The sequence below is a fragment of the Urocampus carinirostris genome, chromosome 4 (genome assembly GCF_059441175.1).
Source record: "Urocampus carinirostris isolate Australia breed hairy pipefish chromosome 4, RoL_Ucar_1.0, whole genome shotgun sequence".
Classification (NCBI taxonomy): Eukaryota; Metazoa; Chordata; class Actinopteri; order Syngnathiformes; family Syngnathidae; genus Urocampus; species Urocampus carinirostris.
The window spans coordinates 25,136,405-25,163,854 of NC_142352.1; the positions used below are offsets into that span (position 1 = coordinate 25,136,405).

General features: G+C 39.6%; 1 protein-coding gene and 2 long non-coding RNA genes across 4 annotated transcripts in view; 2 read left to right on the forward strand and 1 right to left on the reverse strand.

The window, feature by feature from the left end:
• Positions 1 to 2,382: 2,382 nt before the first annotated feature.
• LOC148367136 (uncharacterized) lies at positions 2,383 to 8,447 on the forward strand. Its single transcript, XR_015850273.1, has 4 exons — positions 2,383 to 2,510; positions 6,450 to 6,612; positions 6,723 to 8,052; positions 8,147 to 8,447. It is a non-coding gene; the product is annotated as an uncharacterized LOC148367136 (long non-coding RNA).
• A 2,721-nt stretch (positions 8,448 to 11,168) lies between these two features.
• LOC148367137 (uncharacterized) lies at positions 11,169 to 20,824 on the forward strand. The gene is made up of 3 exons (XR_015850274.1): positions 11,169 to 11,386; positions 11,662 to 11,730; positions 20,656 to 20,824. It is a non-coding gene; the product is annotated as an uncharacterized LOC148367137 (long non-coding RNA).
• The window catches only part of cdh8 (cadherin 8), a 228,626-nt gene continuing 213,668 nt past the window's right edge, over positions 12,493 to 27,450 (reverse strand). For both annotated transcript variants that reach the window (XM_088333954.1, XM_088333955.1), the window contains 2 exons: positions 14,623 to 14,874; positions 12,493 to 14,060 (listed from right to left, as the gene is read on the reverse strand). In XM_088333954.1, the coding sequence (XP_088190080.1) occupies positions 13,567 to 14,060; positions 14,623 to 14,874 (746 nt within the window). In that variant the 3' untranslated portion in view covers positions 12,493 to 13,566. The remainder of the gene's footprint in view (positions 14,061 to 14,622; positions 14,875 to 27,450) is intronic.

The following is a 27,450-nucleotide window of genomic DNA, read 5'->3' on the forward strand; positions in this document are numbered from 1 at the left end:
CGTCGGGGCTTGCCAAACCTGTGCCCGGCAGAAAGCTTCAAATCGCCCCCCTGCCGGATTGCTTCAACCTTTACCAGTCTCCAGCCGTCCTTGGTCTAACATCTCCTTGGACTTCGTTACTGGGCTGCCTGTCTCGGAAGGGATGACAACCATGTTGACGATTGTGGATCGGTTCAGCAAAAAGGTCCACTCTGTGGCCTTGCCCAAACTTCCGTCCGCCAAGGAGACGGAGCAGGTGGTCCAGCTGCATGTCATCCGCCTCCATGGAATCCCAAAAGACATTGTTTCGGACTGAGGTCCTCAATTTGCCTTGGGATTTTGGAAAGAGTTCTGCCGTCTCCTGGGGGCCTCGGTCAGCCTTTAGTCCGGGTTCCATCAGCAATCTAATGAACAATCTGAACGCCTCAATCAAGATCTGGAGACGGCTCTCCGCTGCCTGGTTTCCCGTGAACCTCTTTCCTGGGCGCAACAGCTGGAATGGGTGTCACAATCACCCGGATTGGGAACACCTGTGCTCAGGATTTGGAGCCAACAGCCAGGACAGGTGATTGGCGCACCCTTTCCATTTAAATCCTCAGCTTCCGGAAACAACTTGTCTGATTGTACTATGCGATCTGTTGCCATCTGCTCAGAAAGCCCGTACCACCGACTCTTTGCCTGCCTCCTGTTTTTCTACCTAATCTCCGTTACCGACCCGTTTCAGAATTTGCCTACGATCTGCCCTGCCTGTCTGATTCCTGACCACATTTCCGAACACTACGACGCCCTTCTTCTCCAGCCCCGACCAACAACACGACGATACCGCCTGTCCGCGACCATTCCCGCCAAGCCTTCGCCCGCCTGGCAAGCTTCGTCCCTCCGTCAGACAACGGATCGAAGAATCACGTCTTGTCATTCCTTCCTTCAAATAAAAACCAAGAAACGAGTGCAAGTGATCTCAGTTTTCCTTCCGTCCTGCCTGACATATATATATATATATATATATATATATATATATATATATATATATATATATATATATATATATATATATATATATATATATATATATATATATATATATATATATATATATATATACTGGAGGGCAGCACGGCGGGGCAGTGGTTAGCGCATGTGCGGCACAGTTCAAGTCATGGGAACCTCCTGGGTGGGTTCAAATCCAGCTCCAGACTTCCTGAGCGGAGTTTGTATGTTCTCCCCATGCTTGCGTGGGTTTCCTCCGGGCACTCCGGTTTCCTCCCACATTCCAAAAACATGCATTTCAGGTGAATTGGCCGGTCCAAACTGTCCCTAGGTGTGAATGAGCGAGTGAGTTGTCTGTCCCTATGTGCCCTGCGATTGGCTGGCAACCAGTTCAGGGTGTCCCCTGCCCACTGCCCGATGATTGCTGGGATGGGCTCCAGCACCCCCGCGACCCTACTGAGGATAAGCGGTGCAGCTAATGAGATGAGATGAGATATATACTGGAGCCCATCCCAGCTATCTTTGGGGAGAACATGCAAACTCGTACAGGAAGGCCTGGATTGGATCCCATGACTTCAGAACTGTGCCGCAAATGTGCTGACCACTCAGCCATATATTTTTGGCATTTTTTTAATCACAGTAAAATCAATTTTATTTCCACATTCATTTTTTTCTTATTTGTATTTATATTATTTTCTTTCTTTTTTTAAATAACAGTAAAATTATATATCTATACACATGTATCTATGATATTTTTCCGAGGCCAGATATGAAACAGGAAGTTGTACAACACAAGAAAATGGATAGGTGGATGGATGGATGGATGAATGGATGGATGGATGGATGGATGGATGGATGGATGGATGGATGGATGGATGGATGGATGGATGGATGGATGGATGGATAGACAGATATTTAAGGGCAAACAGATAAACAGTTGGACGACACATATATCCCCATTTTTTATTTTTTTTATGATTGTTTTGTAAGTTGTTATAGGTTAGTTTCTTTTTTGCTTTTTTTGTGAGCACACACATGAAACTGGAAGTTGGGCAGAACACACATCTTTGAACAAATTGTATTGTACTTGTACACTTGTTTCATATGAATTGTATATATACTGTATATATTTTAGAGAACGTGATATTGGGCTAGATATCTATTTGTAATGTATCTATTCAGTTGTTATCATAATTCAGGGGTAAAACAAGGACGTTGGACAAAGACATATAATGGACAGATTTATGTCTGTGTTTTCGTTTGTTTTTTTCTTTAATTTTTTTCTTCTTTTTCATTTTAAGATGACTGTATAATAGGCTATACGTCCACATTAATTTATTCATTGATTCTTGTATTTTTTATATTTTGGGGGGTTAAAAATTAAACCGGAAGTGGGACGACTTGACAGGCGTTGAAACTCTGTTCAGTATTTCATTTTCCAGTGAGCAGAATATGAAGCCAAATTTCGATCGTTTTGTTGACAAATTCTAACTTCAAATAAATCCTAAATGGGAGCACATATCTAAAGCTGCTAAAATATGTAGGTAAGAAACCCTTTCTTCCATGCTTTTAGCTTTACATTTTATTGTTTTGAAACACAAACGTTAAAAACTCAAAACAAACGCAAGTGTGTTCAACAAGGCTTGCGTGGAGTGAAACACGATTATTATCCTTCACTGGCTAATAATAATAACGAAAAAACAAAAACCTAGGTAGTGATTTGCGTCAACAAAAGCCCTTTCTTACCTTTTTCTCACAATAACAACATCCCAGAAGAATTGACAAATAAACCCCTTGACTGTTTTTTATCCCTCATTACGATTGAACTTATTCAAGCTAGCTAACCTTGGCGTCGGAATTCATCAGTGTTTGCGTGTCTAATTTGGTCCACTTTGATCTTTGCGCAAAAATAGAACGATCATGGTAAACAATACGATCAGGTAAGCTCCACTTGAACAAGAAAGTTTGTTTGCGCTGAGTGGACAAAGTTCTCGTGGCCTGTTTAGGATTGTACTGTTCGGTATTCAAGCTAACATGTTTTTCCAGCTAGGAAAACTCAAGTCTTGATTTTGCTCGCATTTATTTGGATTACCTGTTTTTAGTTATCAACAGTAGACCTCCTCTTACCTTAGGATATTTTCAAGTTCCGATGAGGAATGTTTATCCCACCATACAACATAATTGACATATTATTTTAGGGGCCAAAAATGAACAAAGTTCAAACTTTAAGGAGTTTTTGTGTATGACGAATTACGCCACGAATATGCCTATCCTCTATGGATAGATTTCATATATTTGCACTATTGGTTTGCGTCACCACTTCATCAAGAGGCCGATTTGCTATTGGCTGAACTCCCTCTCACAATGTCTTTATTTCTGTTTATCCCGTTCACAATTGTGTGTGCTTTGTAAAGACTTTCCAAGTTATTGTGGTCCAATACTGTATATTTTGCACAGTTATTATTAGCTATATATCTCAATACTTGCAGTAATGCTAAAGAGAGAAGCAAAATCATTTTAAACTTGTCTTGGTTTGGATTTTGCTCAAGCTTGGCAGCTCTTTTTTTACCGTTCTTCCCGGCAAAAGGTGAACTGTGCTTGTGTGGTGGTTATCCATTATCCCTGATTGCATATTGCTGTGATTTGAGCCCGTCATAGCACACTTTAGTCGGGCTCGTTGGCTCTTTTATTTTTGTATCCATGCCTAAAAGGAACTACCCCCGTCCAGTCACAATCTGTTATCCCCAATCCCATATTGCTGTGAGCCGTAATAAGAAGAAGGCACGCATGTCAGAAAGCATGCCATTCTGGCCTGCCTAAAATGAATTACACAGTTGTTGCTGTGGTCCATTATTTCCAGTCAACTTACAGTGAGAAGAGAGGCTGGCACACTGGCCACTAATCGGTGCGGATGTGACCCGCCTAAATTGAACTGCACACTTTTGGCTGTGATCCATTTTACCCGGTTGACTATTACTGTGAGTGTGGGTCAAGTGAACTAATTTGTGCCTGGCAACTTTGTCTCACCTACATTGAACAGCGCCTGTACGGATATGATTCATTATCCCCAGTAGCCAATAGTTAACATAGGGGGCTGGTAGAGCACATATCTGTCATGTTTGGCATCTGTTTTTTCCTGTTATTTTATGCCTAAAATAAACATCACCCATTTGGTCGTGTTTCCTTATACCCTATCGACTATTGCTGAGAGCTGAGCACTTTTTTTCAGTCCACTAAAACATGCCATTGCGATCCATTATCGCAGTGGACAATTGCTGTGAGCGGAGGCTGGCAGACCACATGTTAAACTTAGAGGGACTATTTTGTTCTTTTCACATACAACGGGGGATCTTGTCCCCATTAACTGCATAAATAAGGGATTAAGATCAACATTGTTAGACACCCAAAAAGAAAATCTCAGTTTATTTGCTTTGACATTAATTGAATGATAACAAAAAGGTTTTACCATCTATCCTTATGCCACTCATATAAAAACATGATTTTCACCCACTCGACTCAACACAGCATCATTACAATCCGGAAAAAAAAAAAAAAAACACCCACAACTTTATCACACCCCTAAGGAAATTGTGAAAAGGTCGGTTGCAGAACCATTTTTTTCATCACTCCAAGATGTTACCTAGGAGAATTTCTTTTTTTTTTTTTTATCGGGTTGACATTATGAAGTGTTAACAGGCAGGTCAGTCTCTAAAATGGTGCCGCATAAGGCTGGTAAAACTGCTGGGGGTCTTTTTTGGGGGTCTAGAGTTTGGTCCTCTTCCTCCTCTTTGACCTTGAAACATATTATTTCTAATATACATCCATTTGTACATCAGTAGATGAACTAATTGAGATGGATTACAAACAAGTGCTCGGGCTGCAGGCCTTAAAAAAATCCACATCTTTTGTGTGTTCCACACTCAGTAATGGATAACATCAGAAGCTTTTGTTATTTATGAGAACGCTGAGAATCAGATAAAGGCCAACAAAGTATAATCTCCTGACAAGATTAGCGGCGAGGCAAGACCGCAACAGCACTCAGTAAAAAAAGGGAAAAAATGACAACAAAAAATAGTCAGGCGAGGGGAAATTGCATCATATCTAATCTCCGCTGCTTGCAGGAAAGTAAATAAGAAGGATGATGAGTTCCAATGTAAAACATTATTACCATTCAAATTAATTATATAGAGATTTTTTTTTCCTAGCATAAGCATTAAAACACAATGTAATCCATTTATTTAGACTTTGACAAATTCTGCGAGTATTTATGTTATTTTGTATTGAATTTTTACTTGCATTATATGTTTGGTTAGTGTGCCATTTTAAAACAAAATACAGAAACATGTGCGGCAGCTTTTATGTATTATATCATGTATTTGTCGATCTTTGCCAATTTTGTTTCCAGATGCAGTATCTAAATATTCCGTTCATTGTAGTCACTTGGTGACGACGATATGCAAAATTTGGCCAAGTAGCCACCCTTCCATTTTAAAAGGTGTTCTGTCATCCACCCGCCTACAGCAACAGTTGAGCGAGTATAATGGATCGAGGAAGCAAGAGGACTGAAAAGAACGTAAAAAAAAAGACCTGCCGTAAATAACACAAGTTTGCTCTCTTTGCCCCCTCTCTCAGTAGTCGTTGACAAGGGATAATGGTTTGCTGCCGTATGTATCCTGTTCAATATAAGCAAAAAACTAAACAAAAAAAGAGCCACTGCGCATTAAACTAAATAACTCTCTTGACTAATTATCGTGGAATAGCGGCCAAATGGGTGAGGTTCTCAGTCGAAAGAATGAAAAACAAGAGCTACCATGCATGACAAAAATTTGGTTTTCTTGAGGCCCCCTCTCTCTGAGTAATAGTAGACTGGGGATAATCGCGGCCCCACTGGCGCTGTTAATTTTAGGCAAAAGAGCGGGGAACAAAAATGTTGCCATGCATGGCACCAAGGTGGGCATTCCATGGTGTGGAAAGGTACTAATTTCTCGACTTACGTTTTTTTTTTTTTTTTATAAAAAATAACATTGGTATGATAGTTCATGTATTTTGGCCTAGTATTCAAAACGTTTTTAGTACCACTAAGCGAAAATAAATATTACACTATCCCTTTAAATATAATGAGCTAACTCAAGGTGAGATAATCAATCTATCTAATCTATTTGAATCTGTATTTATTTCTAAATCCTGTTTTAGTGTGTGTGTGTGTGTGTGTGTGTGTGTGTGTGTGTGTGTGTGTGTGTGTGTGTGTGTGTGTGTGTGTGTGTGTGTGTGTGTGTGTGTGTGTGTGTGTGTGTGTGTGTGTGTGTGTGTGTATGTGTGGTTTATTAACTCTAAAACGGATAAACCGATTTTCGTTTAAGTTGACACAATTGTTTTTTTAAGTCTCCGTGAGTGTCTTTAGCTAGGTTTTGTGTCAAGGCAACCCCAATAAATACCAAAAATAATGATGAAAGTGGTGTTATGACACCTCCCCGTCAAGACAGGGCCCCTTGTTCCTCTCACACACTGCTTGGCCAGAGTTCCACCTCAGCCAGCACAGATCGGGAGAATCACAATCAACCCCGCCATAGCTGCTTCCAATCAAGACTGCATCCTTCAAAATCTGCTGGGAACAAGCAATCGGTGCCTGAACATTGATCATTTGTGGTAAGTCAAAGCTGTTCCACGTTTGACCCATCCATTTTGTATTCTTGATTTCATCTCCTAATTTTGCTTGATTGTCGTGCTATCCCCTTTGCCTCCCCTTTTGCTTCTAGACATAGTCCTTGCTGAAGACCAGTGTCTCCAGTCCCACACTCACCTCACGTATACTCCCCCCTTTCGTCCGATCCAGGAAGACTTTCTTCGGATTTTGTTTTCTCTCACTTGGTATCATTATTTCAATAAATCCTGTCCTCTGATGTCCTGGCGTGAGCCCTTTTCTTAGTGCGTGGCACCTTTGGCTACTTCTTCTATTAAAACAATAGCATTTGGCCCAGCATTGGCGGACATTTTACCTGGGTGACGTGGTTTGCTAGAACATATTGGCCATTATCAAGTCAAGTCAAGTCACATTTATTTGTATAGCCCTTCATCACAAAATATTCTCAAAGGACTGCACCGGACTTTAATTCCACCATTGCCTGATCTTAAACCAACATGCATTGGGTAAGTGTACCCAAACATATTAAACATCAATAAAAGAGAACACTCAGATAAAAAGTTGAATTTTGTCCGGAAAGTGCATGACAACAACGACGCCTCAAGCCTGTAAAATAGTCCAAAAGGTCCATAACAATAACGATGCAGCTTCCCATCTCTGCCGGCTGGTCGATGCAGGCGTTGACATGTTTCAGGTCAGACGCTGGTCCACTGTCTCATCTCAAATTGCCATTCTCCCTCGTATCCCCACCAGCCATGCAGTCAGAAAAAAACAACAGCACAATACAAAATATGAGGAGGGAATCAATCACAAGCTATGTTTCAACATCTTACCTAATGTTTACTATTGTCTGTACAGTAATGCTAATTGTTATTCACCCTGGTCAATCCTGGAGGGGGGATTACCTCATGTGAGGTCCTTTCTCAAGGTTTCTCTTTTTTCCTCACACTGAGGTTTTTGGGTTGTTCCTTGCCCGCGTGCTGGTTTGGGATCGGGTAATTGTGCAATTTTGTAATTGTAATCCTGTACAGTCCTTCGAGCCATTTTTGTGATTAAGGGCTATATAAATAGATGTGATTTGACTTGACTTGAATTGAATAAAAGAGTGTCTTAAGTCTAGATTTAAAAACTTCCGCTGAGGTTGCAGATCAAAATGTTTTTACCTCGATCTTTAACCTCTCCCTCTGCCAAAGCACAAACCATTAAGACCATAACCACCTAAACCTAAAAGTTTAAATAGAATGAGTGAGCAGCTATAAGTACCTCACATGCATATCACTTAGGACCTCACATGGACCCTCAACACCACACAGCTGGTCAGAAAAGCTCAACAGCGACTGTTTTTCCTGAGGAGCGCTGAAGAAGTTTGGAATGTCAAGCAATATCCTCAGCAACGTCTACAGCTGCATCGTGGAGAGCATCTTGACCAGCTGCATCACTGTTTGGTACGGCAGCATCACAGCCATCAACCTCAGATGCCTGCAAAGAGTGGTTAAGAATGCTCAGATGGTCACGAGGACTCCGCTACCTTCTGTGCAGAGCATATACCACCACAGATTCCACGGGAGGGCTGCTTCCATCATTAAAGACCACACCCAAACAACACAGTCTTTTTACACTTCTGCGCTCAGGACGGAGGTACAGGAGTGCGAAATGCAGAACAACCCGTCTAAAGAATTCTTTTTATCCCTCTGCCACCAGACTTGTATCTGCTGTTATATCTTTTTTTCATATTATTGCCTTAACTTATCTTGAGTTAATCTTGTATTCTTATCTTTTTGATATTTTTAACATTATTTTATGTATGCACATATACAGTTTCTTACTTTCTGTGTGGATAGCAAAGTAAGAACTTTGTTCTGCAAGGATATGTGTTTTTTCACTGTGCATATGACAATAAACACTTTGAATTTAATTTATGCATGTATTTTTTATTATTTAGTTTTTGGGCTGGGTAATCTTAAAAAGTGTTTTAAACAAAATAAAAATGTTTTAGGGTAATAGATTTGCTGCAATTTAGATTGTTAATATGTTTTAACCTTTGTTTTAACTTAAACTCTATTTTACATTATTTTTACAGACACATTTCAAAAACAATACCTAAAATTAGCAACAACAAAAAAATTGCCAGTGGAAAAAATAGTTTACTCTGTCCTAACATCTTTTTTAAAAGGAAAGCAGCAAAATGTGCAACATTCTATACGGTTTTAACCCTTGTGTTGTTTTCATTTTAAGGACCATCTTTGTACCTTTTTTCTTTTTTACAGATGACATGAAAATGTGAAGAAAAAGATTTAATTGTTTCTAATGTCGGGACCAATATAGGAAAAGTCAAAACATTTGAAGTTAAATTGTAATTTCGGAGTGGGCAGCACGGCAGCGCCGTGGTTAGCGCATGTGCGGCACAGTCCTGAGGTCATGGGATCAAACATTCCTGTGTGAAGTTTGCATGTTCTCCCCGTGCTTACGTGGGTTTCGCCCGGGCTCTCTGGTTTCTTCTTACATTTCAAAAACATGCATTTCAGTTTAATTGGCCGGTTCAAATTGTCCCTTGGTGTGAATGAGCGAGTGAGTTGTGTTTTCTGTGACTGACTGTGTGTGCCCACTGCCCGTAGACACCTGGGATGTGCTCCAGCACCTCCGCGACCCTACTGAGGATAAGCGGTGCAGATAATGGATGGATGAATTGATATCATTTAGGAGATTTTTCTGCATTTTCAATAACACAGTGCCGGTGATTTTGACTGTCGGAACACAGGAATTTAAAAAGCCTCATTGAACAAAATTAGTCCCTATACTATCTCATGATCTGATAATTTGTTTATAAAAGAAACCAAAAAATGGTAATCTACTGCCCTCCACTGATATGGACGAATATTACAGTTAATTCACTTATCATTGGAAGAAAAACAACACTCAACATTGCCATGCAAAGATAAAATTTGGGAATTTCCGGCGCCATACTTGACAAAGTCCAATGGCACACTAGTGCACACTGGTTAAAAAAACAATGTACTAAACAAGAAGGATAGCACAGTGAGTCAAGTACTGCCCCCCTCCTGTGGGTAGTGCACAGACACAGCAAACTGACATTTATAGCTTTGAGCAGGGCATAAAAAAAGAAAGTTAGTGAGTAAGTGAAGAGCAGCGAAGGAAATGGAAAGCTACATGCTCGCTTATCCTGCTGTTAGATGATGCATAAAGCTGCCACCGGCCTCCACGCCACCGATTCAACACTGGCGCGTTGTTCGCTCGAAATCACAAGGCAACAAGGCCTTCCTCCAACTTTCCTTCATGATTAAATGTTCCAATTTTCTTGATTCTCCCACTTTTTTCTTGTTGTATCTGGCTAATTCATTCCAAGTTTGAAGATTAGCGGAAATGAGAACATAACGCAGAAGTGGAATGGTTTTGGATCAGCGGGGTATTTTTCTAGTGTTTCTTTAAAAGGAGTAGGCAGCAGCGGTGGATACAATTTCAGTGAATTATATTGCTGAGGCTTGCGATAGAAGTTATGTTCTAAATAAAATGAATCGATAGGGGACTAGAGTAGACACCCTGGTTATGGCGTTCCTGATTTATGATGTTTTTAATTTAAGAATATTTTACGGCCCCTCATTACAGCAATTTCCCCAATTACAACATTAGCAATGTATTATTTCGCATGCCCCAAAACATACAAACTTTGTGGCATTCTTGCATGTGACTTTGCAAATCACTTATTTCATGCCTGTTTGCTTTTGGGCTGTGTCAGAGTATCAAGAACATGCTGAAATGCAATTTGCTAAACTCACTCCCACAATGCTCACGTTTGCTCTACAATCAGTTGTGAATCGTGTGTGTTTTGTAAAGACTTTTCGAGACAGCGATAAGAAAATGTATATTTTTTATATTGTTTGCATTCCCTATTGGCCATTTAGGGCTTGCAGTGATGCTAAAGGGAAAAGATAACTCATGGAAACCATAGAAAAAAAGCTTGATAAAATAATATACACAAAATAAGATGCACACATTAATTGCTACCTTCGCTATGTTGCATGTCCGTAACCAGTCGACTATTAGGCTTATTTTTAAAAACAAGGACGTAATTTAAGCAAGGAAATATTGAAGGGCATGTTAAGGTTATGCTCGTAATAATACCAACATGACCCTAACATGCAACATTTTGCGTGGACTTCTTCCCCTCATTTCTTTCAGATTGTATTTTCCCTTCACTTGGAAAATGCCGGTTTACAAGTGATTCCAAAAGCCAAGATGAAATCCACAGGTTCGAGAGTGTTGCTCATTCGGGCCCAGGTTCTGTGGAATGCTCTGCCCCCCCCAGGTTTGATCTTCAACATCAGTTTAAGTATTGAAAATCTAGGCTTAAACACAATTATATTCAAAGGCTCATGAAAATGTTGACCTAAGGAAGCTGTCAAATGGACATATGTTATTACCTATATTTCATGTTGATGATTCATGTGTATTTTCTGTTGCTCCAAGCATCTAATGCAGCCCGATCATCCTAAAAGGGGGTTTACATCATTTGTGTTTCTTTATTTTCCTCATGCTGAGGTTTTTCCTTATCCTCATTTAGGGATGGTGTAATGTTAGTCTTTAGGCTGTACACCGCTTTGAGACTTTTTGTGATTAAGGGCTATACAAATAAACATGACTTGACTTTACTTGACAATCCTCATAAGATGAAGTTCTTTTTTAATTTTAATTTGCTGTCTTATGCCCCCTCTGCACCCACCGCCACTCCACTAGACCATCTCAAGTCAAGTCATGCAAAAGGTGAATACGATGTGATTTTCATTTACAAGTATATTTATTTATCAAGTCATTTTATCATATACATGTATTTCATAGTATGTGGTCGCTATGTGCCCTAAGGTATGTAATGATACTCAAGGGAGAAGCAAAACATAACCATAGAAACAGAGGCTAGATTGAGAATAGGTCAGGGCTTTTGATAAAGTGCCTAAATTAAACAAGAGTTATATAATATTTGCTATAGAGTACAACAGAGAGAAGAATAAAACGCATATATGATGAGATTGTATTTTTAGGAGGAAAATGCCGGCCAATATGTACACTCCAGAGGAAGCCAAAAAGAGGCCACCCTGAATACTCCAAAGGTATGTAAATTGTAAAAAAAGTGTATAAATGTATTCTTATTGTTTTTAATACTCTTAAAAAATTATGTTTCTACATGTTTAAGACTACATTTCTGGTTAGATAGACATGCTAACAGACTACTGTGGAATTCTCTTCCCCGTGAGGTTCGATCTGCAACCTCAGTGGAACTGTTTAAATCTAAGCTTAAAACACACTTCTAGTCTATAGCATATGAATAACCTATACTTTATGTTGATAATATGTGTATCATTTGCCCTCATGTAGGTTTTAGATGAGGGGAGGGTGTCATAATAATCTGTAATAATAGTTTGCAATAGTCTTTGATATGTGCAGCCCTTTGAGACTGAAGGGCTATACAAATAAACATGACTTGACTTGACGGCTGAGTAAACCATTATTTATTACGGGAAATATAATTTCAGACCTCAACCTCCAACTTGGTTTGAATTTGAAACCTGAGGTACAAGTGTTGTTTCAATTCCAAGGCAAAGCTCGATTGTTGTGGGCCTCACCCCGCCAAGCGTGTTCATCTTTAATTGGATATGTAATACTCTTACAAATTACATATGATCAGTAATTCACGTGTTGTTAACTCGTGCATTGCCCCATGACGAGTAAAAATGTGAAATATTAATTTTACCTGTTTAATTGACTCCATGAAATTCAAGACCTTTCCCACCGTAGTCACCTCTCAACACCAAACTTCATCAATGAGTTGCTCCTCTTCCGCCACTCCCCGATTCATTAAGTAGCAGACGACACAGTTTCAACGCTATTTATAAAAATATATTTGACAAAGTAGGAAACAATACAGAGTAATCTGGTGCGATTACGTTACAGGGGAGTAAATAAATGAAGATACACACCGATACGCATTGAAAGCACGGCAGAAAATGTTAGCGTCAGGTCGATAGACCGTTGAATCTACTACTGTCTTATTACACTTGGAAATTTTTTAATACTCCTTTAACTTTTTTCCTGAAACTAATGACTTTAGCAAAAATGCTATGTACAGCACAAGCTTTTTTTTTCAATATGCACACGGGCTGGATTTGTTTTTGTTTTTTTAATTTTCTAGCTGATCAAATGATGAGTTAGCATGTAGAGGGGAGATGCTAACATTGCGAGAGGTTTTCAGCAGGGAAAGGGAAAAGCTGTACAAAATATGGTGAATAATCAATCAACACAAAAAAAAACAAAAAAACGTGACAATTGAACTTGCTTCTGTAAAAAGAAGGCCTCAGAGTTTATACTTTTTTTCTTCTTCTCTTTTTATAGGCTAGCTCGATGGTTGCAGGACCACCTGTAGCATGTAAATACAAAGTTGTATAAAGCGTAGTTTATAAATGTGGCCACCATTGAGAGAACATATCAAATGATAACAAAGTCACTTTTTTTTCCAAAGCGAACCTTCCCCCCCCTTTTTTTTTGTCTTTTTGTGTTGTTGTTCGAATCTTCGCATACATTCATTGTTGTAAGGTAGACCACGTATTGCTTTATAGTCCATTCGATATTGGCCGAGTGGTATCGGCCTACCGGCGCTCTGCTACTGGAAGTCACGGCAATGACTAACACCCAAAACACTGCTAGACACTCCACAACGGCATCTAAAGTTTTTTTTTTTACACTCCACAAGAATCTCCTAGTAAAAAGACGGTTGTTTTCGGTTCAACGATTACGATGTGGATGACTGCTCATACCTCCGCTCTAGGGAGGATCAAAAAAAAAAAGTAGCCTGTGGTATTTTTCTTGTTTTTCTGTTTCTAGAGCTCTAGCGCTTAATACACATGTGGACAAAAGAGAGAAGAAAAAATTCTGGAAGTTTTGTTTTAAAGTCAGGTCTCGCGATCACTCTCGCCTACCGAGTAGAGTTCCCCGAGTCTCCTGAAACGAGGGCCCCACTCCCTGAGGTAGTCATAGTTTTGGTCCGAGTCGGACGAGGCGGTCTCCAGCGAGCTGAGGGAGCCGGCGACCGATCCCCGGCCTTCGTAACCGTAGATCTGGATGGAGTCATAAGGAGGTGCCGTGGGGTCGTTGTCGGCTTCGTGAAGCCTCACGTTGATGAACTCGTCCACGTCCACCCCGTTGGGGCCCGAGTGGTGGCCGGCCCTCGGCATGAATTGCAGGTCGGGCTTGATGTCCTTGCGAGGAAGATAGCCGTTGATGCCGTCCGGGTTCTGCAGGGTGGCGATGTCAAAGGCCTCCGTGTCCTCCTCGCCGCCGCCTTCGTCGTCATAGCGGATGATGTTCTCGCGAACGTCCTCGTCGTCCTTGATGATGAGCGGCTCGCTCTTGTGGCGACGCAGCGTCACGAAGAGCACCACTATTACTGTCCCAGAAAGACAAACAAGAGAAAATGGATCAAGCTTTTTTATCTAATTGTTTCTACTTCGCACTTTGGTTATCGCTGGTTCACTGCTTTGCATAATTTGGATTGAATCATCTTCCTTGTCATTGATATCAAAGTATCTTGCATTGTGTTCAGCTGACAGCACGCAGCAAACACTATCACGGGGGCAAGTTAGAGAGGGTTTTGTGTAGTGGGTGGGCTTGACTGTCTGTGTGAGCGACTGTGATGGACTGGTTTATGCTGTCAGGGGCGGGCGCACAAGTCAAACTGCTAAGCTACAGCTTCAGCTAGTATTTCAGCAGCTCATTACATTAAAAAGAAATTCATCAATTAAATCAGAGTCCGAGGAAAGTAAGAAGAGTTTTTAAAGTATGTTAACATTTAAAAAACAAACATGTAAACGAGCAACATTTTCTGCCAATGCAATAAGATTCATTGTTTTGTTTTTGTTTTTTTGTGCACACTGATTGAAAAACCCCAATGTGACATATTGATTAATTATTTGTGGGTTCTCTGAAGCGAATACTCGTAATATTCTCACCTAAGAGCAGGATGATGCAGGCCAGAATGGCAATGAGAGCGCCCATGCTGAGTCCGATGGGAAGCACGTAGGCCTCCACGTTGCAGGACTGCACCACGCCCTCCTTGCTGCATCCACAAACACGAATTGTCAGGGTGTTGGTGCTGCTCAAGGGCGGGCTGCCGTTGTCCGTCACCACGATGGGCAGGAAGTACATCTCCTGCTTCTGCCGGCGGAATGTGTCGTGCTTGGCCAGGACGCTAATAGAGTTGTCTAAAATAGGAGATGAGAACAAGGTGGAAAGTTGATTTTGGGAAAGTTGTCACCAGTTTGTTAGACACCCCTTTTAGTAGAACTAGAATCGTCTTTATTCTCATTGATAACAGCATAGTGAACATAGTTCAAAACAATAATAGACGGATAATAATTTAATAAATATGATCTTAATACTTATTTTTCTTGTATTCCAATTTTTCAACGTAACTAATGATATATATATATATATTTGCTAAACTCCCTCCCACAATGCTCTTTTTTTGCTCTATAATCAGTTGTGAATTGTGTGTGTTTCGTAAAGACTTTTCGAGACAGCGATAAGGAAATGTATTTTTTTGTACTGTCTGCATTCCCTATTGGCCCCTTAGGGCTTGCAGTGAAAGGGAAAAGATAACTCATGGAAACCATAGGGCAGACATTCGAATATATATATCTCATCATCCGTACCGCTTATCCTCATTAGGGTCGCAGGGGGGCTGGAGCCCATCCCAGCCATCTCCGGGCAATGGGCAGGGGACAACCTGAACTGGTTGCCAGCCAATTGCCGGGCACGCAGGGACAGACAACTCATTCGCTCATTCACACCTAGGGACAATTTGGACCGGCTAATTCACCTGAAATGCATGTTTTTTGAATGTGGGAGGAAACCGGAGTGCACAGAGGAAACCCACGCAAGCACGGGGAGAACATACAAACTCCGCACAGGAAGTCTGGAGCTGGATTTGAACCCACGACAGGTTCCCATGACATGAACTGTGCCGCACAAGCGCTAACAACTGCGCCGCCGTGCTGCCCCGAATATATATATATATATATATATATATATATATATATATATATATATATAAAAGGCTGGCAACCAGTTCGGGGTGTCCCCTGCCCACTGCCCGGAGATGGCTGGGATGGGCTCCAGCCCCCCCGCAACCCCAATGAGGATAAGCGGTACAGCTAATGAGATGAGATTTATATATATATTACTGTGTTGCGCGTTTGTTCAGGGTGGTGAATGCTCTCTTAATACGTTACTTTTTTTAGACGGTTCCCCACTGATTCTGCCAAGACTGTGATCTTACTTCCTAGGGACAGTGGGAATAGTCTTCATCCATTCATGCATGTTACTAATTATATGACAAAACATTTGAGTCAGAGTTATTCCCGCAGTTTACCTGCACTTCATTGATTTTTTTTCATTTTGACATTTCGGATGCTTGGCAGAAATTGGTTTGCTGTGTTTTAATTACACGGTCAATTTCCTTGTTAGTCTTTGTTTTGTAGCGCCTACCAAGCATTGCTGTTAATTAGATTTTGTATTATGTGGACGCTTTTCCGAGTACTGGACATTACTGTGGTGCTTCTTTCCGCCGCTAATGGCTTGTGGCGCTGTGAGATCTCACCCAGCATCCACGCCGAAGAAGAAATCCGGTTTCCTCTTCCTAGTTCGTGTGTAAAAATACTATAGTGTATCTCCAGCACGCTAAGGACATTTTTATTGTTTAATATCTCGTGAAGCAATTCAATATAGTTAGTGTAAAGTGTAAAGAAGAGGCCAGCCATTTCGTTTGAAACGAAAGTGGAATAAGAAAGCTTGATGATGTTGAAAAAATGGAAGGATCACTTTTTTCCGGCCCCTCTCCAACACGTAGGAGGACCTCTTGAAGTTTATTTTCCAAAAGCAAATTGCACTGATCTTTATTCATCTTTATAGAGCATATTATTATTATTATGACATGTTTATTGATTAGTACAACACAATACATTTTACTTACACAAGCCTTAAACATACTTGTATAAACCTTAAACATACAACATATAGCACTGAAGCAACCTACAAACACATTCAAGTAGGGCAGCATCTGCACTGTATTTTTTTCTAATGAAAGTCAAAGGTCGAAGCTTTCGTTTGATATATCCCATGTCAATAGAACTAAAAAAATACATGTTCTGTCCTTCAAAAATGAGCCAAAATGGCAACAATGGGCCAGAACCCGCAATTCCCATTGAGAGTCAACAAATTTACTCAATCACTGCAACTATAAGCCATACAAGTTTATGACATGAATTAATCCACTCCCATATTGACCGTTATAAGCGACAATCACAGTAAATGAGTTGAATAAGGGGTCTGGTACTAAGAAAAAAAAAAACGCATAGGCTAACCTTTCCGTTTCCTGCCGGGGAATGTTATCAACATGGCACTCTGCGGCTGCTGACTTGATCAAAAAGATGCTCGGCGGGCGGGAAGATTTGAGTAATTGATGGCAACATATGCTCGCATTTATCGTCTCACAAGTGTCGACGCAGAGCAAAGAACACTCGGCTTCCCGAACGCCCGACCGTCCCATCCCATTTAGATCGCTTCACGCTTCGCGGAAGGAGAAATAAAAGATGCACTTTTCCTAGTCAAGCTACACAGGTCATTATCTAAGCGACGTTTGATGGTAAAAATAGAAGTAAACATGTGGATTGCATTGAAAAAGCTTCAAAACCAGAGTGCAGATCCTTGGATTTTTTCCGTGTCTGTAGTTTATCCCAGTGTTTTCAACCTTTTTTGAGCCAGGGCATGTTTTTTACATTGGAAAAATTTTGTGGCACACCACTAACCAAAAATGTTATGAAATGATACTGAACAGTATTTTTAATTACAATATAGTCAAGTCATGTTTATTTGTGACGCCCTTAATCACAAAGAGTTTCAAAGGGCTGCACAAATCAAAGACTATTGCAAACTATTATTACAGACTATTATTACACCATCCCCTCATCTAAAACCTACATTAGGGCAAATAATACACATATTATCAACATAAACTATAGGTCATTCATACATAGAGTAGAAGTGTGTTTCAAGCTTAGATTTAAACATTTCCACTGAGGTTACAGATCAAATCTCAGGGGGAAAAGCATTCCACAGCACCCGGGCCAGTTTTTACAGGACAGACATTTGACAATGACATAATATTTGCAGATAATGATTCATAAATGTTTTATAAAATTTTAAGAAATGAAATTGCTTGATTTCTCACAGCACATCTGACGATCTCTCATGGCACACTAGTGTGTCGCGGCACAGTGTTTGAAAATAGCTGGTTTATCCATTCACTTTATTCGGTGCAGTCGCATTGAAAGTATTTTCCGTTGACATCATGTAAAAATGGGCATTACTGACAATAATTGGCTTTCGAGAGAAAGGCTTAAAACTGTTGATTTTTCAAAACAATTGTTGCACTTAATCCGTCTTATTTTTTTATGAAATCCCCAATGAATTGGTTTTGATGCCACATGATGAGTTTGTTGAAACAATCACTATTTGGCAAATCATTGATTAAAACTTGCTTTAGTGTGAAAGTGGCCTTACTATTTACAGATTTTTAATCCAATAATGGCCTTACCAATGTAGAGGTACAACACTGCCACAAACTAATTTTCCATAACCCTTTACTATCACTGACTCTGCCCACAGAACAAAGACCCAATATTCGTCAAGAGACCTTTCCTTTTTCTTAAATTGCACATGCAGTGACCAGACTCTCCAGCTGTATAATAAAGTGTTGAACGCCGAGTGTTCACTTTTAATCAAAAAATCATGCTTTGCATATCTGTGTCATGTTTTGGGCCAGTGACTTATTTCATTGCGCGTCCGAATGGAATTTACTATATTTTCCTCTATTTTCAACAATTATCATAATCAACCAATTTTATTTTTGATAAGCATCAACAGGAGCTCTAACCGGTCACAGGACACGCCTCCAGTGACTGACATCAGCGTCATTTAAAAGCCCAGGCGCAAACACCTCTTTTTTTTATTCCCGCGCTATTTCCTGGACAGTGAACCCAGATGTAGGGTATTTTCCTAAGTCTACGAGTCAAATCGGTTTACAAGTGGCACAATGACGATTGAAACAGGAAATGGGGGTCATTTATATAAAAATAAATGAGCAGGACATTACAACAATTGTCGCTATCTAACACAAGTTCTTCTTGAGAAATATAGACACAAATTGAACTGGTGTGCTGTGGTCTGACGAGTCCACACGTCATTTCGATTTTCAGTCAAGGATGCAATTTCAATTAAACCAGGTTTTTGCAGATTATGCATGCAACTACGTCATGCGAAATTATTTGCACATTTTATAGGTAAATTATTTGCCCCTAAAGCTACAAACACCCTAACTGTGGCTGTTTGGTTTCATTTTAAGGTCACTTGCTGGTCAACTTGGCTGTCATGTTCTTTATTGCTTGTTTGTGCAAGCGGCAGGCTCACTGCGGGGGGCTCGGGTATGTTTGGGGTCATTAGAACTGCTCATCTCAGCAGGTGGAGGTTTACCAAGCGAGCTTGACTCAAATCTAATGTATCACGACAAACGTGTCATTGGCATTTCAGTAATCCTCGATTTTTGTAAAAAAGCATGTAACATTTTTGCACACCTTAAGTTTCCCTCTTCAGGGGTATTGTTGTGCCCAAAAGAACTCTGGAGACGAATGATACATGCAATTTCTGATTTACTCACTAAAAAGACTGGTGAGTATTCGTTGATTTCCCTGGAAAAATGTTGTTTTATTATCTTCCCCCACGGTGAAAATGCCACAGTTATATCCATCCATATGTAGAGTAAGTCTATGCCTCTGGCAATCCACTTCGGGCACACATTATACATGTGTAGCATAAAAGTGCAAATATAGAGCAAGACCAAAAAAAACTGCAAGAACAAACAGACTAGTATTTTGCATATTTTGGTAACATTAATCCTTTTTTTTAATTGACAAAAACATTACATATGGCACCAAGTGATGGATGCCACCCACCTTTGAACCTGAAGAAGAAGAATAATTATATATATATGTATGTATATATATATATATATATATATACACACACACTGTGATTCTTCTTCTTCAGGTTTAAAGGCGGGTGGCATCCATCACTTTGGTGCCATTACTGCCCCCTATCACCAAATACTGTCACCTCTTTCATCCCTCAAAGCCTGTCAAAAAGCCCCGTGCTTCTCAAAAAAATAAAAAGTATCCTCCTTTGAGGTTCACTGTCCGAACTCCGCAAACATTTCATTGAAAACTCCATCACCCCCTACTACTATGATGAAAAATACCATAAAGCTAATTATTTTAGGATGGATTTATGTAAGTATGTTGTTGTAGGCGCTATCAATGTAATTGCATAATATTTTACTCGTCTTTTATGGGATAGGGTTTGTTTTCTTGCTTTGATTTTGAATATGTCTTTCCTGTAAGACACAGTGTAATGGGATATGCACTTAAAAGCTCCTGCTTCAGCCGACTCCTTTTGGGCACACGATTATGTCTTATATTATTGCATTGCAAAGCAGTTTCTTTGCAAATAGGTTCTTGTTTTCTTTTGTTAGTTAAATTAATGTTGTCTTTGTACTCTGCCAAAATACAAAAAGTAACAAAAATTAAATGCAAAAATGACATTTACTTGCGTAATGATGTTGCTCGTGCCTGCTCTAAGAATTTATTTTCTCGTATTAGTGGATATTCAATTGTCACTAGTGTTAAAAAAGATTGGTTTGAATTGCTCCATTTAGTGCCCAGGAAACAAAAGGCCGTTCTTTGATTGGTTTCGATGTAAAGTGATGCTTGCTTCCACTAAGTACAAATTTAAAAGTGAAACCTGAAAATTGAAAAAAATAAATAGAGTATAATCAATAATGTGATGCACTGAGGACGCAAAAGTCGCATGTCAAAGTACTACACAGTACTATCAATATGTAGATTAAATGTTTGCTCCCTCATTTCTTTCAGATTTAATTTCGCCCTATGTTCCGGTCCAGAGCCTTCGCTCTAAAAATGCTGGTCTACTAGTGATCCCAAGAGCCAAGAAGAGATCTGCAGGTTCGAGAGCGTTCTCCATTCGGGCCCCAGTGCGGTGGAATGTTCTTCCGCCTGAGATTCAATCTACAACCTCAGTGGAAAATCTAAGCTCAAACACACTTTTATTCTACAGCATATGAATAATCTATATTTTATGTTGACAATATCTGTGTATTATTTGCCCTCATGTAGGTTTTAGATCAGGGGATGGTGTCATAATAGTCTATAATAATAGTTTGCAATAGTCTTTGATTTGTGCAGCCCTTTGAGACTCTTTGTGACTAAGGGCTAAACAAATAACCATGACTTGACTTGAATTGACTTTGGGAGTGTTCATGTTTTGCTCCCTTAAAGCTACACTGTGTAATAATTGACCATTAAATGTAGCTGGAACAGAAATTAGTGGTACACAGCACAAGGAAAAATACAAACTATGAAAAAAACTGCACCATTTATAGCTCATTTTTTGCCCTGTCTTCTTGAATATTTTGAGTACCTGTAGCAGCAGGTACCAGACAATTATATCAGCTCCATCGTGTATTTTTGCTATTTATTTTAATCAATATATTATTTTTATTCTGAATAACATTTTATTTTCCTAGGAGGTGCTAAATAATACATAACGTTGTTCGCAATATCCGTTGACCTGGTCATCCTGGAAGGGGGATTACCGCATGTGCGGTCCCTTCTCAAGCTGTCTTAATTTTCCTCATGTTGAGGTTTTTGAGTTTTTCCTTGCCCTCATGTGGGTTTTAGATCAGGGGATGGTGTAATAATAGTCTGTGGTTTGCAATAATCTGTGGTCTGTGCAGCCCTTTGAGACTCCTTGTGATTAAGGGCTGTACAAATAAACATGACTTGACTTGACTTAAAGCAAAGGCATCCAAGTCAAAAGGCTGAACATAAAATAAAGCTACAAGGCGAGGGCCAGATTGGTCAAATGTTGGCAAACAATAAAATGACACATATAATCTTGTGAACATAAACATACCTCCTAAAAAGCAAAACAAATAAATTCCAATATGATTGGATACACGGCACAAATAACAAGTTTGATATAACATCCCCATTACATGAACATTAAATGAAAGTAGCTGGTATTTTTCCAGCAAAAGTAGGCTATACTCACTTTAAAAGAACACATAATAACAATCCTCTATCATTCACTAAACTACTATTACGTGAGGTGCAAGGATAAGTAACATCTAAGGGGCCAAATAAAATGAGTGCTAGAAAGCACACAAAAATAAACACATTAAGGAGACTCAATAAACAAACCTCACTATTTTCCTTTGCCCAGTTTTTCACAAGGTTTTTGTTTTGGAAGGTACCTGAAAAGCACAATAGTGGGCAATAATGCCATCCCCCTCTTGGTGAGTCTCTTTTTATTTAGAATAAATACACATTTTTTGACCTAAGAAAACTTTAAAAATGTCATATTTCTATGATATTGCATGCAGCAACGACACAACGATAAACAGCCTCTATCGGATTCTCATATTGAGAGGGGTTGGTTGGTACAATCAATCCCGAGGCTGCGACGTGAGCTTATGGTTGCGTTGATGGATTCAACCAGCCGCCATTTGGTAGCACTTCAAAGTTCAATCCGTTGAAGTGCATCTTTCCCCTGGTGTGTGGGCCCGTTCCCGTGATTACTCTCGTCATCCCAAACAAAGCGAGCACGCGGCGGCCCGCCTGACACTCGTCGGTCGAGTGTCTGCCGCCACCTCCGCCGAACAGGAATAGTCGCTGGAGTGGATATGGCGCCTCTCCTTTCAGGCGCAATAGATGAGTGGCTGCTGCTATGTACAGGGCTGTGGAAATGTCTCACTCACAAAGGTTTCAGATTACAAATACTAAATGTACATTTCATTTATTAAGGCCCCCCTCCCAAAAAATGAAGACCTCTATGTGAAAAAGGAATAGCCTCCTGAACCGAATAGCGAGTGGGGCAACCTTTAGTAGCGATAACAAGAAACAAATATGATGATTGGTAATGAGTCTTTCACAACGCAGTGGTGGAATCTGTGCCCACTCTTCTTTACGAAATGGGTTTTAATCTGCCATGTAATGTATAGGAGGGTTTTCTCTCATGAACTGCCCATTTACAGCATGTTCTACAGCATCCCAATTGGATTTAAATGCTGACTTAGACTTGGCAACTTCAGAACCTTATTTTTTATTAGAAAGACTTACTAGTATGTTTTTGATTATTATTCCTGCTTCAAGAGCACTTGAGTTTGAGGCCACGGACTGATGGCCGTACATTCTTCTTCAAGATCTTTTGGTAAACACTAGAATCACATGTAATTATTCTGTCAACCACACCAAGTGGTCCTGGTATTGAGGCAACAAAGCAGCCCCAGCCCCCTACTGCCACCTCAATGCTTTACCGTTGGCATCATTATATTTTTTTCTCAAATACTTTGTCATTTTAGGGCAGTTGTAAAAGGCTGCACACCTTCCAAAAAGTTTACTTTTTGGCTCATCAGTCCACAGTGTGTTTCTCCAAAAGTTTTGAGGATAATCAAGATGCTTTTTTGTGCAAATGTGAGATGACTCTTTGTGTTATTTTGTAACAGCGGTGGTTTCCACCTGGGAACACACCCATATATGCCAAGGTTGGACAGTTTATTTCCCGTAGTGGAGTCATGAACAATGACCGTAACTGAAACCAGCGAGCCAGCGTGCTTGTGTGTTTTTGAGGTTATTTTGTAACCTCAAGAATAAGCTTTTGTTGCAAATTTGGAATAATCTTAGTTGGTTGAACACCCAAGGAAGGTTTGCCACTGTTCCCAGTTGTCTCTATTTGTGGATAATGGCTCTGACAGTGGTTCACTGGGACCCTGAAGCCCTGGAATTAACCTTGTGACCTATTCCGGACTGACATGTTTTATTCACGTTTTGCTTTATTTTTGTATTGTGGAATGTGAATAGTGTTTTTGAGATACTGTAGCCTACGCCTTCACTTTGTCTAACTGATTAAATTTAAGTGGTTTCTTGATTCAACTGTGGTTAGTCACAGTCACTTTGTGATTTAACAAGGGGGGCAGTTACTTTTACTCATAGGCCTGGATTTTGTTTTATTTTGCCTTATTAAATGTAATCAACATTTTAAACTGCATTTTTTATTACCTTGGGTGGTCTATGTTATATTTTTATTGGTGTGATAATCTGAAAACTTTTGTGAGTGATAAATATGCAAAAAAAAAAAAAAAAAATTCAGGAAGGGGGCAAATGCTTTTTCACGACACTCTAGGAGGAGAACGACTGCACATATTTGCTTTGATTCCTGCTGGGGTTACATTGTGTGCACCAGAACAAACGCGCCCTCGGCTCGGCGGAGAACCGAGCCAGACAAAGGAAAAAGGAACAACGGCGGCTGTTTTGATCCGACGTGTCGCCTCAAGAAAAGCGAGAGGAGCTCGAAAAAGAGCGGAACCTTCATGACTCCCGTTTGATCCACTGTTGTGTGGGTAACACTTTCACCAGCTACAAAAAGCGCCCTCCCCCGTCCCCTCAAGACACTATAGACCGGGAGGTCATTTGAGATAAAAAAAAAAAAAAAAAAAAAAAACTAAAAGTTGATAGTATCTGCTTCAGAATATTTTAATCTCTTAATTAATGATTGACAAAAATATCGGAAAAATAATACTGCTCAAGGTTAGGATTGTTGTTATGCACCAATTAAATATGTTTAATATAATTTAAGTCAAAGATTACACAAATATTGGTAGAAAATGGATAGTAATTATTTTAAAATGCAATTATTCACAGATTAATAAATAAAAAAGAACAAACAATGACAAAGATGATGAATAAATGCATAAATGCATTAAATGAATAACTAAACATTTGTATAGAAGTTATCCAAATAATGCTGTTACAGTACAGTGTATTCAAATTTTTTGTGCGTTTCACATGTTCCAATCACAGTAAATTATATTCTAATGTATTGTAAAATTAAAATTAAAAAATATGATTGAAAAATATAATTTAAATAAAAAATGTTAAAATATTGCCAATAGGAAGACATTTTGCATTCAAAATTAATTTTTGAAAAATATTGACATATAAGTCAACACACATCCTCACAGCGATGTAGCAATGAATTATCTTCATTATTTTGGCAGTTTTTGTTGCCATTTTTTATAGTAAACATTCATGTGAATCGTAAAAAAAGACAAATATGGAGATAAATGGAATGGCGTCAACATTTAATAAAATGTGTTTAGAAAATAGTAAATGAATTTGTCATGGAAAACAAAGTACTCCCAAATAATCAGTGAATATACATTTTCAAATTCAATGAAAATGTCTTACAAATACAAAATCAGTACAAAAACAGTATTTCTACACATATCTAGGAAGGAAGGAAAAAATAAAGGGGGAAGGGATGAAGGGACAAAGTGAGATAGGGATAAAAGGTGAAATGGAGGAAGAAAGGAAGGAAAGAAAAGTGAAGGAAGAAAGAAATAACATAATGAAGGAAGAGGGAAGGATGACATGACAGAAGAAATGGAGTGCATGAAAGAAATAAGAAAATATAGAAAATAAAAAAAGGACAGGGAGTTAGGGAGGTTGGGGATGTTGGAAGGACAGAAGGAAGGAAGAACAAGGAAGAAATGAGAAAGGATGGTAAGAAGAATTTGAGTGAAGGGAGGAAGGAAGTAATGGAATAAGGAAGGGAGGAATAAATTAACAAAGAAAGGAATGAAGGAAGGAAGTAATACAGAAGGGAAGGAAGAAGGGGATATATGGATGAAGCAAGTGAATGATAGAGAGTAACTAAAATAATTCTTCTTTGTCTATGCTATCGCTTCCCTAAGATTTACAGAGTGTTAATGCAACAGAAAAATGAGAACACCAAAAAAAATCAAAGGGAAAAATATCCTGTTTTTACTCCTGCCCCTCAAGTATAAACTGCTTTTGAAGTCCTCTTTTTGCCGTCATTACACTAGCCTGCAGCCTGTGTGTCCAAACAGAAGGCTGCAACAATAGGAATAGATTGTTGCCGTGAGCTGAAAAACATTACACATCACGATAACACAGCTTGTCCTCCACCACTTTGGACCAGCAGAAAAAAAAAAATAAATACGAAAAAAAAAAGCAACAAGCATATTGTGTAGAGTATGTGGCGCCATCTGCCACGAGGTAGCGGGGAAGTCACCCGACATTGAGCAGTAAAACGAGGAGGGTGGACTCGTTCCAAAGTGGATCACAGTATGCCGGCGTCCGACATCAATTAAGATGTGACGGCATGTTACAGTTTGAATTGTAATCAACAGTTCTTGCATAAGCATTCCACCAGCATATTATTTTGCTTACAATACTAAAACATGGAAACTCTAATATTCCAAACTGTTATAATAGTCTTACACGTTTTCGCCATCTAAAGACAGTGTGGTGTCTGGTGTTTATCGTCTACACACCTGAAATGAGTAACAGAAGATAGTGGTGCTTAATACAATAGCATACCTGTCAACCTGTACGTTTTTGCCGTACAAAGTACGTTTATTGTGCATTTTAAGACGTGTACGGCGTACAAGAAAAATCTCTACCGAAAAACGCAAATTTGTCAATTATGGGTACCATCCGGTATACACCGACTATCACGAAACGGCAAATCAATCAAGTCAAACGAGTTCGCCGCGGTAGCCTCTATCTCGGTATCGTTTATTTTTTCGTTGCAAATGAAGCGAGCGGTTTGATGCTACTGTGCGCATGCGTCCGCCGCCTGGGGATTTCCCATCATGCATCATTCAACATCAGATTTAATGTGGTAGTTGTGTAGTGAAACAAAGTCCGTCTCTTTTTAGAGAACCGTCTTTTTCGGCTCAACTCATTAAAGCGAGCCGGCTCTCAAACGGCTCACTTGCTTTGCATTATATTACGAATTATTATGTTGTATAAAGAAGTTAAGAAAAAAGGAAGTATAAAAGGAGAAAATGAAAAAAGACAGGTTTGTGGTTATCCCTTTAATCAATATATTACCAACAATAATTTAATGCAGAAAATTAATTAATAATTTGAATAAGAAAATGTATTATTCTACTTAATATTATTTGCATGTATTTTTTCCTTCTACAGTGAACGTCCAAACTACTCAATTTTTGAACTTTTTTTATTATAAACCTCATTCATGTCGAGTAACTCAGTATCTCATCTCATCTCATCAGCCGTACCGCTTATCCTCATTAGGGTCGCGGGGGGGCTGGAGGCCATCCCAGCCATCTCCGGGCAGTGGGCAGGGGACACCCTGAACTGGTTGCCAGCCAATCGCAGGGCACACAGGGACAGACAACTCATTCGCTCATTCACACCTAGGGACCATTTGGACCGGCCAATTCACCTGAAATGCATGTTTTTGGAACGTGGGAGGAAACCGGAGTGCCCGGAGGAAACCCACGCAAGCACGGGGAGAACATACAAACTCCGCACAGGATGTCTGGAGCTGGATTTGAACCCACGACAGGTTCCCATTACATGAACTGTGCCGCACAAGCGCTAACCACTGCGCCGCCGTGCTGCCTATCTTACAACAAAATATTCATTAATAATATATATGATATAACGAGACACAAGTACAATATAACATTTTAAACAACATAAATAAACGTGTTTGAAAAAAAATGGTGTAAAATTATTTTGTATTTTGTAAGGGAAAATACGACAGTTTGTAAGGGCATGGAGCCGTGGAGGTTGACAGGTATGCAATAGCCTACC